We start from the raw sequence: 12,272 nt of genomic DNA, 5'->3' as shown, positions 1-12,272 counted from the left end.
ACATAGGAGGGGGCGCATGGGAGCGATCGTGTCAACCGCCCGGGTCATCTCCGTATTCCACAGTTCAACCAGGGCTTCAACAGGAGCGCCAGTCTTCTCAGTCGGAAAATCCCCTAGAGCCCTTTGGAAACCCTCAGGATCCATTAGTCTCCGGGGGTGGACCAATTTAATAGGTCCCCCACCCTTGCAGAGGGAAAGGGTCGCCATAAGCCTAAACCTCAGCAAGCGGTGATCTGTCCATGACAATGGGGTAGATGAAAAATCCCCAACCTCCAGATCACCATCTCCCTGCCCAGTGGCGAAGATCAAATCAAGGGTATGTCCCGATACATGCGTCGGGCCAGTAACAAACTGAGACAGCCCCATGGTCGTCATGGACGCCATGAAGTCTTGAGCCGCCCCAGATAAAGCAGTCTCGGCATGAACGTTGAAGTCCCCCAGTACCAACTAGTCAATGGCTAGTTCAGTAAGAGAAATGGCACTTCAAGATTATGCACAGATGGTACATGATCCCAATTAAAAGAGAACAAATTTCAGGATCCTGCTGGAGAGGCTGTGGGGTTCTTGGGACTGGCCAGAAATTCTAGGATGCTGTGCAACGAGAAATAAGCAAAATAACTGGACAACCAGTATGACTTACACCAGAAATGATTTTATTAAAACTTTTTGTTGGCAGTTTAGATTTATTGTATAAAGAATTAGTTGGGTTTGTGTTAATAGCTGCTCTTCATTCAATTGCTCGCTGTTGGAAAACTCTGGAGGGACTGTCGTTGAACTGATAGTATATAAAGTTATGGGAATTTGCTTTGCTGGAGAAATTGACACAAAAATTGAAGTTAGCAGGCAGTACAATGAAAAAAAGACACTTTAGTGGACCACTAGATGTGTTTTATTGTATTTACATCTAGAGAGGAAAACTGTCAGCAAGTGCCCAAATCCTTTACAAGACTATGGATGGCTTGATGGACTATCGTTGTTATTGTTGTTATGTGCCTTCAAGCTGACTATGACTTATGGCGACCCTATAAATCAGCAATCTCCAATAGCATCTGTCGTGAACCAAATGAGGCCAAGACAATTTTGCAGCCAATGGGTGACTCAAGGGTTGTGTGCCAACCATAGAAGGACAGTTTCTATGAATGTATGCTTGACCGGTTTAGGATTCAATATAGCACAAACAGCGATTAGAACATCAGTGCAGTACCGTAATTCCAGCTCAGAGTGTTTACATAGACAAACACTTTGAACACATAGGCTTGTAAGGTGGATAAAAATGTTGATTGTGTATGTTTTGTTTTAGTATTTAGTGCATATATAAAAAACCTACATGTTTCCACACTTGCTTGAGTGTCCTAGCAAAATTGTGACTAGATGGCTTTTCCTAGCCTTTAGCATGAGGCAAAACAAGTCTTCAACAAGCCTATGGCTTGAAGGTAAGGTGGGCTATACCTCCCTGTAGATAATAAGTACTGCACTGCATTCAAGCTGAAATGCTGTTATTTAATTGACCACAGGCATCCTTCTAAGGGTCCAGAAATAGAACTTAGGCCCCGAGAATAGCCTCTGAGGTTGTCCCCACAGCCATACTCTGGCTTGCTTTTTTTGCAGTGCTTCAGGAACACAGGAGGAGCATTGTGGGAACTTTTGAACAGGATGTACCAACATGCTGCTGACTGGTATAAAACCATGTTTGTTCTAAACTGCAATTTAATGTGATGTGTGAACAAGGTCAATGTGTGTTCCATTTTAGCGCCCTCCATGAGAACTATTATTCATAAAGCAATGAACATTCATTATATTGCCAGTGTTATTTGGCTATGTGTTTGAGACAGGACAGTGTCAACTGTGTCATTAGGAGGCAAAATCACTGTGCAGTGAGCTACTTGTAAAACTACAAAGTGGTTTATGTATCCATCCAGAAAAGATGACATCTACAGAATTGCTTCTGGTTTCTTTTCATAGGAATATAGGAAGCTGCTTTATACTATTAGCCTATCTAGCTCAATATTGCCCATGCTGGCTGGCAGCAGCTCCCCAGGGTTTCAGGCAGGGAATCTTTCACAGGGATTGAACCTAGGACCTTCCATGGCCTTGTACCCAAAGGGAAACCTTTGACAAGAGGAACCCCAGACTATGCTCAATGAGAAGAGACCATTGACAGATCGAATGTATTAAAGAGATGCCCAGCTGACAAGAGACCTATGATGCATACCAGAATTATGTGATCAATATGTGAGATAATAAAATTCCCATTCCCTATATTTATTCAACATCATAGTGGGAATAGCTTAAATTAAGTGAAGTGTATTATAAGAATATTACAGAAATGTAAGAAAGGGCATAGGTAAATGACATTGCAAAAATATTATAATAAAGCCAAGCAGTGTCTATACATTTGGAAGTAGAGATAACATGAAAGATGAGGAAAGAGAGACTGTGAGATCATGAACTGATCGAGGCATGTTGCAATGTGCAAATATGGTTTAGTAATAACCTGATTGACTAACACTTCTGCACGAAAAGCAGATGCTCTGCCACTGAGCTGCAGCCCTTTCCTGCATGCATTTTCTTTTAAAGTAAGATGTATGTACTGTGTTCAGATATTGCATTTTCATGGATCTCAGGGCTGGTGCACTTCTTTTCTCTGTGTCTCTGACAAGCAATGAGAGAAGCTGGTCTAGGATTTAGGGCAGTTCACTTTAGCTATCTGTAGGCTTATTTTCTCATATTAGTAACAGACCTATGCTCCAAAGTAAATGCCAGCGAGATTAAAACTCAAATCAGGAACAAGGGTGGTCACTGTCTGTAGGGAGATTTAATTTAAGCAGCATTGCATTTTCAAAACATAAAAGAGACACTCCAGTGTCCTTGCAAATGCCACCTTTCATCCACTGACTCCACTGGTAATCCAGATGGGGCAGCTTGGAGTTCATTCACTCTGGCCTACAGTAACTGAAAGCTGTTCAGTGCTTTTTGAGATAGGTCAGACAAAGGGAAAGCTCTTTTTAGTTCCCCGCTCCAACCCCCAGACTGACTTACTTTACCCCTAGGAGAAAAACTTTATAAAATATACCTGAGTCATTCCCGCTGCTGTTCCTCTTGGCATAGGCACTGCGGACCACCTGTTCATAAACCTGAGCTCCTATTGTTCTCATGTTTTCACGAATCATGATGCCTTGAGCTTGCATCATGAAGAGGTAGGTGTTCACTGCAAGAAAAGTAAAGGTTAAATTAGTTACAGCCTTTTTACAGAAAGAAAAGAAGTTCTGAAGTCTTTTAGACCACCAAACCAAACTGCTGCTCTATTCCAAGGAAAACAGTTTCAAAAACTGTATGCGTAAGAAATCTAAAACAGCAACTGAGAAGCGATATACATGACACATTCTTTAGCGACCACTTGATAATCCACAAGTGATTTTTCAAAAAGGTCATGAATAATCCACATGTCCATGTGGCATGAAATGTACCACCCACTGAACTATTAATTTATTTTTTCTAATTTCTAGACTGGAGTTAAACTTGGAAACATTATCAAGGTTGGCTTCAGGAGGATTTATACTAGTCATTCCGGGGTGAGGTTTCAATGATCTGCCTATCTCCCTTCATCATGGCTCAGAGAAACTGTCCACAAAAGAAAATTTAGCAAATTTGCATAGGTTTGCCCAGTTCCTATAATATGTTAAGGAACGTGATTTTTCTTTGGATTACGCTGGTGCATATTTGGCCAAGTTCAAGGTTCTAGTTTTGGCATACAAAGCCCTATACAGCTGGAAACCAGAATACCTGAAAGACCGTTTTAGCCCTTATATGCCCAGTTTATCACTGCGCTCTGCAGGTGAGGGCCTCCTGCAGATACCATCTTATCAGGAGGTTCGTTCTGCACAATACAGGAAATAGACCTTTAGTGTGGCGGCACCTACCCTGTGGAATTCCCTCCCCTTAAATATTAGGCAGGCGCCATCTCTGCCATCTTTTCGGCACCTTTTGAAGACTTTCCTCTTTCAACAAGCCTTTTAAGTTGAGACCCATCCCAGTCTGCATCTGTGTCAGAATTGTTTAATGTTTTTTAATAATGTTTTTAACCCTTTTTTAAGGTTGGTTTTTTAAAATGTTTTTAATGTTGTTTTGTTTTAATGTATTTTAAGATCTGTTTTTATGATGTTTTACAAGTGTTTTAGTGCTTTGTTTGCCACCCTGGGCTCCTGCTGGGAAGAAGGGCAGGATACTTACTTACTTACTTACTTACTAACTAACTAACTAAATACAGCCTTTCAAGCAGTCATGCACAAGATAGAATTGTGCACTTCATCTGAGATGCTAAGAGCCCTAAATCAGAAAGCAAGCATCAATCACCAGAACCACATATTGCTCTTGCATGCACATGCTGCATATAGGCTTGAAGATTCTGTTTGGTAAACATCCAAGCACAGTTCCCTGCTTTGGACTTAACAGGGAACTATGGTAACGAGTCCAGAATTACTACAAGGGGAGTGGAGTGCATGGCTTGATGCCCATCCCCAGCTTAATAAACCAGTTTTGTTACATCCAAACTGGCCCATTGTGATATTTAAGTCTTGGATGCTAGGAAGGCAGTGCAGATAAAACCATAAGGGCAGTTAGAAGAGATACAAAGTCGGCACTGCACACTATCTTCTCCCACCCGTTCCTTGTAACATCTAATATAAACACAATGTATGAAGTGACATGATTGTGCTGCTCACTTTCCCACTCCTGCCTCACATTTGTTGCAAAGAAACCAACACTGCCATGTCACATCACGCACAGTTTTATTAGATCTTATCAGGAAGTGGAAAGAAAGAACAGCAGCAGCTTCATCTCTTTGATAACTTCTGCTGCCCAAGGCTCCTACTGGGAGGAAGGGCAGGATATAATAATAATAATAATAATAATAATAATAATAATAATAATAATAATAATAATAATAACAATTCTGTCTGACAAGTGCTACATGGTACTGTTTAGATCCTTTCAAAGGAAATGTTGGTTTACCGGTTTTAGCAAGAAGATAATTTCAGTTTGCTGACTTCTCAGAAATATTGGAGTTTAAAGTGCTCAGAGGTAAAGGAATTTAATAGAATTAGTGAACGTAGGAAGAGTCCATGAGGGCCAACCTCAAGAAACAGCAGAATATATTTTTTTAAAACACTTTGTCAAGGAGATAGTGAAATGGTAAAAACCTATAGCAAAATGCTGAACAGACCTATGAGCATAAAACAAGAGAGTATACTAAACAGAACTCACCTATGTTGTGAAGCAACATGTTTAATAAATGTGTTATTTATTATACTTGGGAACAAAGATTGACACATAATCTTTATGTGTATCAGGAACCTCCAAATTTCCAATATGCATACACCCACTCGTACAGACAGAACAAAGGTTAGGCAGGCTACTTGAGGCTATTGCCCTCACATTCCACTATAGCATTCTCTTCTAAACTTTACAAATTAAACATTAGGGGAAAATAACTGCACTATTATTTTGAAGACACTCTAATTCTATGAATTAGCCCTGGCTGCTTTGCTTTGTGCCTCTTCCTCTTGTCATACAACAGCTCTTAAAAAGAGATGTCGGTGATAAATTTGGGGCTCTCCTCAAAAATTACATTAGAAGCCCACAAATAGTTCTCCGATTAAAAGAGCCAAGCTTGAGGAAACTTTGCAGTTTACCCCTCCTTTTAAAAGTTGACCCCAAGAAAATTGGAGCTAGGGATGAAAATACATTCCCTGGCATGGGACATAGTTATCCCAAAGGTCTCCTGAGTAAGTTGGGCTTTAAGTCCCCGCTCCCAGTTTCCCCTTCAGAACAAACTCCTAGACAAAGCAAGAGATTTTTTTTTCATTACCTTGCCTAAAGGATGCTTAGAGGAGCTGGCCATGCGGAAATTGCTCAGACTGGTTTGGAAATTATCCAGGTTTTTCTTGATTTTTTGGCTGAGAACTTCTAAGTTAATAGAAATGACTTGGTGGATGAAGTGGCAGTTAAGGGAACTCTGGGGGAAAGACCACGCTATACTTGAGTTCTTGATATTAAAGGAAGCAAAAGCTGAGAGTTGCCATAAGCGAACCCTGGACTTCAGGAAAGCTGATTTTAATAAATTAGGAACAATGGTAGGTAAGGTTCCATGGTAAGCAACTCTAATGAGAAAAGGAGTCCAAGATGGATGGGCATTTCTAAAAGAGGAAATTGTAAAGGCACAATGGCAAACAATTCCAACAAGAAAAGAAGGGGGAAGACAGCAGAAGAGGCCAGTGTGACTTCACAGAAAGCTTAGAGATGACCCAAAAACAAAAAAGGGCACACACAGGAAGTGAAAGGAAGGCCAGGCCAGGCCACAAATGAAGAGTTCAGACAGGTAGCACGGAATTGCAGGGATGGCGTCAGGAAGGCTAAAGCTGACAAAGAGCTGAAGTTAGCAAGTGATGCCAGAAGCAACAAAAAAGCTTTCTTCAGGTACACCCATAGTAAAAGACAGAGAAAAGAAATGGTGGTACAGCTACTCAATGAGGATGGCAAAATGGTAACCGATGACAAAGAAAAGGCAGAACTGCTCAATTCCTACTTTGGCCCAGTCGTCTTCCAAAACAGGGTCTATGACCCTCCTAGGAAATGTGAAGGGGCAGAATTGCAGCTTGAGATTGATAAACAAACGGTCAAGGAATACCTAATCACTTTGAATGAGTTCAAATCTCCAGGGCCCGATGAACTGCATCCTAGAGTATTGAACGAACTGGCTGAAGAACTCTCAGAACCTCTGTCTAATATCTTTGCGAAATCGTGGAGGATGGGTGAAGTCCTGGATGACTAGAGTAAGGCTATCGTTGTCCCTATTTTTAAAAGGGCAAAAAGGAGGAGCCTGGGAATTACAGACCAGTCAGCCTGACATTGATCCCTGGGAAAATTCTGGAACAGATTATAAAGCAATCAATCTGTAAGCACCTTGAAAACAATGCAGTGATTATTAGAAGCCAACCTGGATTTATTAAGAACAAATCCTGCCAGACTAATCTTATCTCATTTTTTGATCGGGTAACCTCCCTGGTAGACTGTGGGAATGCTGTGGACATAATATATCTTGACCTTCAACCAAGTTTTTGACAAAGTGCCCCATGATATTCTGATTAGCAAGCTAGCTGAATGTGGACTGGATAGGTAGATCCACAGTTGGCTACATAATCGTACTCAAAGAGTGCTTATCAATGGTTCCTTCTCAAACTGGGGGAGGGAATGAGAGGGGTACTGCAGGGCTCGGTCCTAAGCCCAGTGCTCTTCAACATTTTTATTAATGACTTGGATGAGAAGGTGCAGGGAATGCTTATCAAATTTGCAGATGATACAAAATTGGGAGGGACAGCTAATACCTTGGAAGACAAACAAAATTCAATGGGATCTTGATAGGCTGGAGCACTGGGCTGAAAACAACAGGATGAAATTTAACAGGGATAATTGCAAAGTTCTACACCTAGGCAAAAGAAACCAAATGCACAGTTATAAGATGGGGGATACTTGGCTCAGCAGTACTACATGCAAGAAGGATCTTGGCATTGTCGTTTATCACAAGCTGAACATGAGCCAACGGTGTGATGATTGCAAAAAAAGCAAGCACTATTTTAGGCTGCATTAACAGAATGATAGTTTCCAAATCGCGCAAAGTATAGGTTCCCCTCTATTCAGCACTGGTTAGACCTCATATTGAGTACTGCATCCAGTTCTGGACACCACACTTAAAGATGGATGTTCTTGTAGCATTGTATTTGTACTGTGTATTTTTTACTGGTTATTTCTTATGTAATTTCTTTTTTTTTTTTGGTAATATGTTTTAATATGTTGTTCACAACTTTGGGGGCCTTTTGGCCAAAAACTGGTATATAAATAAACTATAAACTAAACTAAACTAAGGATGCAGACAAACTGGTTCAGAGGAGGACAATGAGGATGATCAAGGGACTGGAAACAAAGCCCTATGAGGAGAGACTGAAAGAAGTGGGCATACTTAGCCTTGAGAAGAGAAGGCTGAGGGGACATATGATAGCACTCTTCCAAGTATTTGAAAGGCTGCCACACAGAGGAGGGTCAGGATTTCTTTCTGATGGTCCCAGAGTGCAGGTCATGGAATAATGGGCTCAACTTACAGGAAGCCAGATTTTAGCTGAACATCAGGAAAAACTTCCTAACTGTTAGAGTGGGACGACAATGGAACCAATTACCTAGGGAGGTGGTGGGCTCTCCAACACTGGAGGCATTCAAGAAGCAGTTGGACAGTCACTTGTTGGGTATGGTTTAATATGGATTCCTGCATTGAGCGGGGGCTGGACTCAATGGCCTTATAGACCCCTTCCAACATATGATTCTATGATAATCTGAGGTAAGCATGAGAGAGCTCACACACCTCTGCTTCTAAAGAGTATGCAAGACACAAATTTGAGCTAGTGATAGTAAGCTAGTAAGGTTCATAAGATGCCACACCAAGAACCGTGTGTGTGTGTGTGTGTGTGTGTGTGTGCGTGCGTGCGCGGACACATACCCCTCCCGGCAACAGCCATTCTATGCAGATGCCAGTGTGAAGTATGCCCAGTAAACAGCAGCAATCATGTGGCACTATGTTTTTATCTCTCTGTACAAGCTGCTCTTGTAGCAATTTACATATCAAGCCCTTATTTCACATAGCTATTGAAAACATTCATTTTATGAACTTAAGCTATAGAGAAAGTTTGTATTACACCTTTAAGTGCTATGAACCTGAGGTTGCCTAAAAGTAAAGCAGAACTAATGTTATTTATTATAATAAAAAGACTTTTCCTTCCTTCACAGGAGCTTACATGGGACTCTCAGACATTCTCCCATCCAAGATCTAACAATTAACAGCATCTGTGCACTCAATCCATTTTGCAAAGATGGGTGCACAAAGTGGTATTAAAACTGCTTTTTACACATCTTCTAAAACTATTTAAAAAATTAAGAATATTATAAAATGACGTGAGATTAATATAGCCACAATAAAATTCAAGTTACAAAAGCTACAAAACTATTTCCAAAATATAACTAAATTTGCTGCTGCAAGGCCAGATACTCTCCAAGAGACATCTTTTCTAGCAGTTTTGGAAAATGAGAAAAGTTAGTTAGGCATGCCTCCCGGGCAGAAAGTTGTAAAGGGTGGGATGCTACTACAAAGGGAGGAATAAAATAAACACACACATATTCCACAGGACACCAAAGACAGCAAGTTTATAGTGACTTGTGAAGACTGGATAGGGGTTTTGCCTCAGGCTATGGAGGCAGGAAAATAAATACTGGAAAATTTTCACATCTGCTTAAGCAGAGTTTGTTTACTCCATTCAGTTGTTTTATTTTATCAGAAGTGAAATATAAATTCTATCGAAGCAGGATGTGCAGTTTCAAGGAAAGTTGATAAGAATACCAAGTTTTATTCAATGAAGGGCTCTCTTACTCAGAAACCAAGGTCCCTTGAAAGCTTGCAGTAACAAGGAAAATGTGTGAAGAAGCTGTTTGGATTAATGCATGTTGGAAAAGTCAAGTGGGGGTGACACTGAGGTTCCTCAACACAACAAACATGAGTTGAACCATGTATTTCAGATATTAACATCTGAAAACTGTATGAGCTTTTGGTTTTATTCCAGATGCAGTACTGAAAAAGTTGGCAACCAAATCAAAGGACGGATGGCCTAAAAGCACACCTCTCAAAACATTACAAAGTGTTGGAGCATTAGTCAGAGAAGCAAAACTTCACCTGGAAGGTCGCAGTCTCTCTTTATTGCATCCATTTAGGTCTGGGAAAACTCACAGGTAAGAAATTCATTTGATTGTGCTATGGCTTGTTAGAGGCAAGCAGAAGGGCACATTTTCAGGAAGATTTGTGTCAGCCACTCTGTGCAGGAGGCCTATTTTTTCCAAGGTAGTAAAATCTCTGCCTGGACTTTCATACTATGTCATACTAGAAGGGGGGCATCCTCACAAGAATGAGTGCTTTTCTGTGACAAAAGCAAAATAAAATTCTCCATATGTTAAACAATTAGATGTGAAGAAAAGGGGTTCTGTATTTTATATGTGCAGAGAGGGGTTTTTTTTGTGTAGAAGTATTCAATAATGCAAGAGTCCACCTGCAGCCTGAAGTGGTACAGCCCATGTAAGATCTTCTGATATAACAGCTACCTGTAACATGTCTTTCCTTTAAGATTCAAAACATTACTCGTCTATACCTGAGCATTTCCTTAGTAGCAGGAAATGGGGGAGGCATCTAGTCTAGGGAGTCAAGACAGCAGCCAGACAAAAACAACAAATAGGAAGGGAGTCCACTTGCCAGAGATTTCATGTAGCAGCAATGCCAATCAATTATTCACACAGTGTTGCCTTCAAACATCTTTTAAATAAGCAGCTTCGTTAAAGATAATCAACTGAAATTACTGGATGGGTTCCTGGAGGCTTTGAGGGCTTGTTCACAAAATATTCTTGATAACTATATTTAAGGTTATTTCTGTTTATAGTATTCAGACATTATCCTTTGTATATTACCAGACGTTTTGAAAGAATATTTGAATTTGCTTGTAAATGGCCAAGGTAGTGTAAATATATTATTTTTAATGTATTTTAATGATACCACCAAAAGCCTTGGCTGGAAATTTAAAATGCTTGTTGAGCTGGAAATGTAATAAAAATGTATTTGTACTTTAAATTTTGTAGACTTTGCAAGGTAGCTTTTATAGCTATGCAAATCAGGAAGAGAAAAGACTTCTCTAACACATGAATATACAGTATCAGCTAGAGGTAAATGGAATCAACCACTACCTTTATTGTATATTGTCAAAGCACACGAAGCCTGACAGGGACACCCTGGTAACAAGCAATGCACAAGAACAAATAAACAAGGATTTCGAAGCAAATACAGTCCTATTAAAACATTATTTAATGGAAGTGAAAGTATTCCACTTAAACAGATTACATAAAGTCTGACATCAGAGTTATTTTTTCTTACTTCAATGAATAAACCCTACCAAGCCACTTCTTTCACAAAAGCATATCCACTTAATTATATCATTCCGAATGACTCCATGCTATGTTATTTATAACCTCACCTAGGCTAAAAATTACAGTATAGACACACTAAGGGCACAATCTAACTCATATTTATCCCAGGCTGAGAGAAGTGGATATGACAGAAAAGGCATGGGAAGCCGGCAGAAGTCCCTCACCCTGGCTTAACCATGGCAGAGCTGAGACCCTGCCAATCTGACCCTGCCAGAGAAGCCCAGCCTGGCAGAAGAGATGCTGGCGGAAGTTGGCATACAGGGAGTTTCAGGGGCATGCCGGAGGAGGGGCTGGGGGGGGACTTATGCAACATCCAACTTCTGTTTGGAGAGCTCCTGCAGGCCCAGATCTGGGCCAAAGTTACAAAAGAAAAATGTTGGTCTAAGAATATAATTACAATGCAAGTCTATGAAGAGAGCTTACTCCCCAGTAGGGATATTCATGGGAGACAGATTTTACTGTCTAGTCCCCGCATGCAGCTCCCAGCTGAGCCCGCATTTAGCTGGCTCAGAGGCTGCTGAACAGCATTTGGATGCTGTGTACCTTCCCACCAGCTCCTCCTCCACCAGCTTCCCATGAGCTGGATTGCTCTGTAAGTAGATAAAGACTTTTACTCACAGCTGCCATATTGAAAATACTGATCAGGTACTTATACAGTGCAACTATCTGTGAAGCCCATGGCAAACATTCATCTACTTTAGAGAGGGCCAAAAGATCACCCAGATTTCATAGGCTGGGATCCAAAGACCACTATATGTAACTGGAAAGCACTTCCACATGTGCACAAAGGAGAACCACTCATTTCCTATCCACCCATCCCAACACCCCACTGCATGGCACTCGAGTGGCTTTTGGGTGGGCATGCAGAGCTATACCAGAAAGGAGACTAGAAAAGGGTGAATAGCCCTTTGGATCCCAGAGACTCAATATTCTACAGTTTCTGTCTGAAGTCAAAACAATTTAGGTTTGTGGATTCTTTCCAAGCCTTAAATGTGGACATTATAAAGGTCTGGGAAAATTAGAAAGTCTTGCCTGTTGCCTAAAAAATGGAATTCTTTGGGAGAGAATTCCACACACAAGTGGGGCACCATACCGTGAAAAGTCCTCTCTCCAGACATTAGCTGCCTCACCCTTATCTGGCAAAGCCTGGTTTTAATATCCAGGCAGGTTGAAATAAGTGAACTCTTTCTTTCAGGGAATGGGGTGTG

General features: G+C 40.8%; 1 protein-coding gene across 3 annotated transcripts in view; it reads right to left on the bottom strand.

Moving 5' to 3' along the window:
* B4GALT5 (beta-1,4-galactosyltransferase 5) overlaps positions 1-12,272 on the bottom strand; it is an 82,765-nt gene that overhangs the window by 24,425 nt on the left and 46,068 nt on the right. For all 3 annotated transcript variants that reach the window (XM_061631335.1, XM_061631338.1, XM_061631336.1), the window contains exon 2: positions 3,074-3,208. In XM_061631335.1, coding sequence (XP_061487319.1) covers positions 3,074-3,208 — 135 coding nt within the window. The remainder of the gene's footprint in view (positions 1-3,073; positions 3,209-12,272) is intronic.

Source organism: Rhineura floridana, chromosome 6 (genome assembly GCF_030035675.1).
Source record: "Rhineura floridana isolate rRhiFlo1 chromosome 6, rRhiFlo1.hap2, whole genome shotgun sequence".
Classification (NCBI taxonomy): Eukaryota; Metazoa; Chordata; class Lepidosauria; order Squamata; family Rhineuridae; genus Rhineura; species Rhineura floridana.
This window is presented reverse-complemented; position numbering and strand designations above follow the sequence as displayed.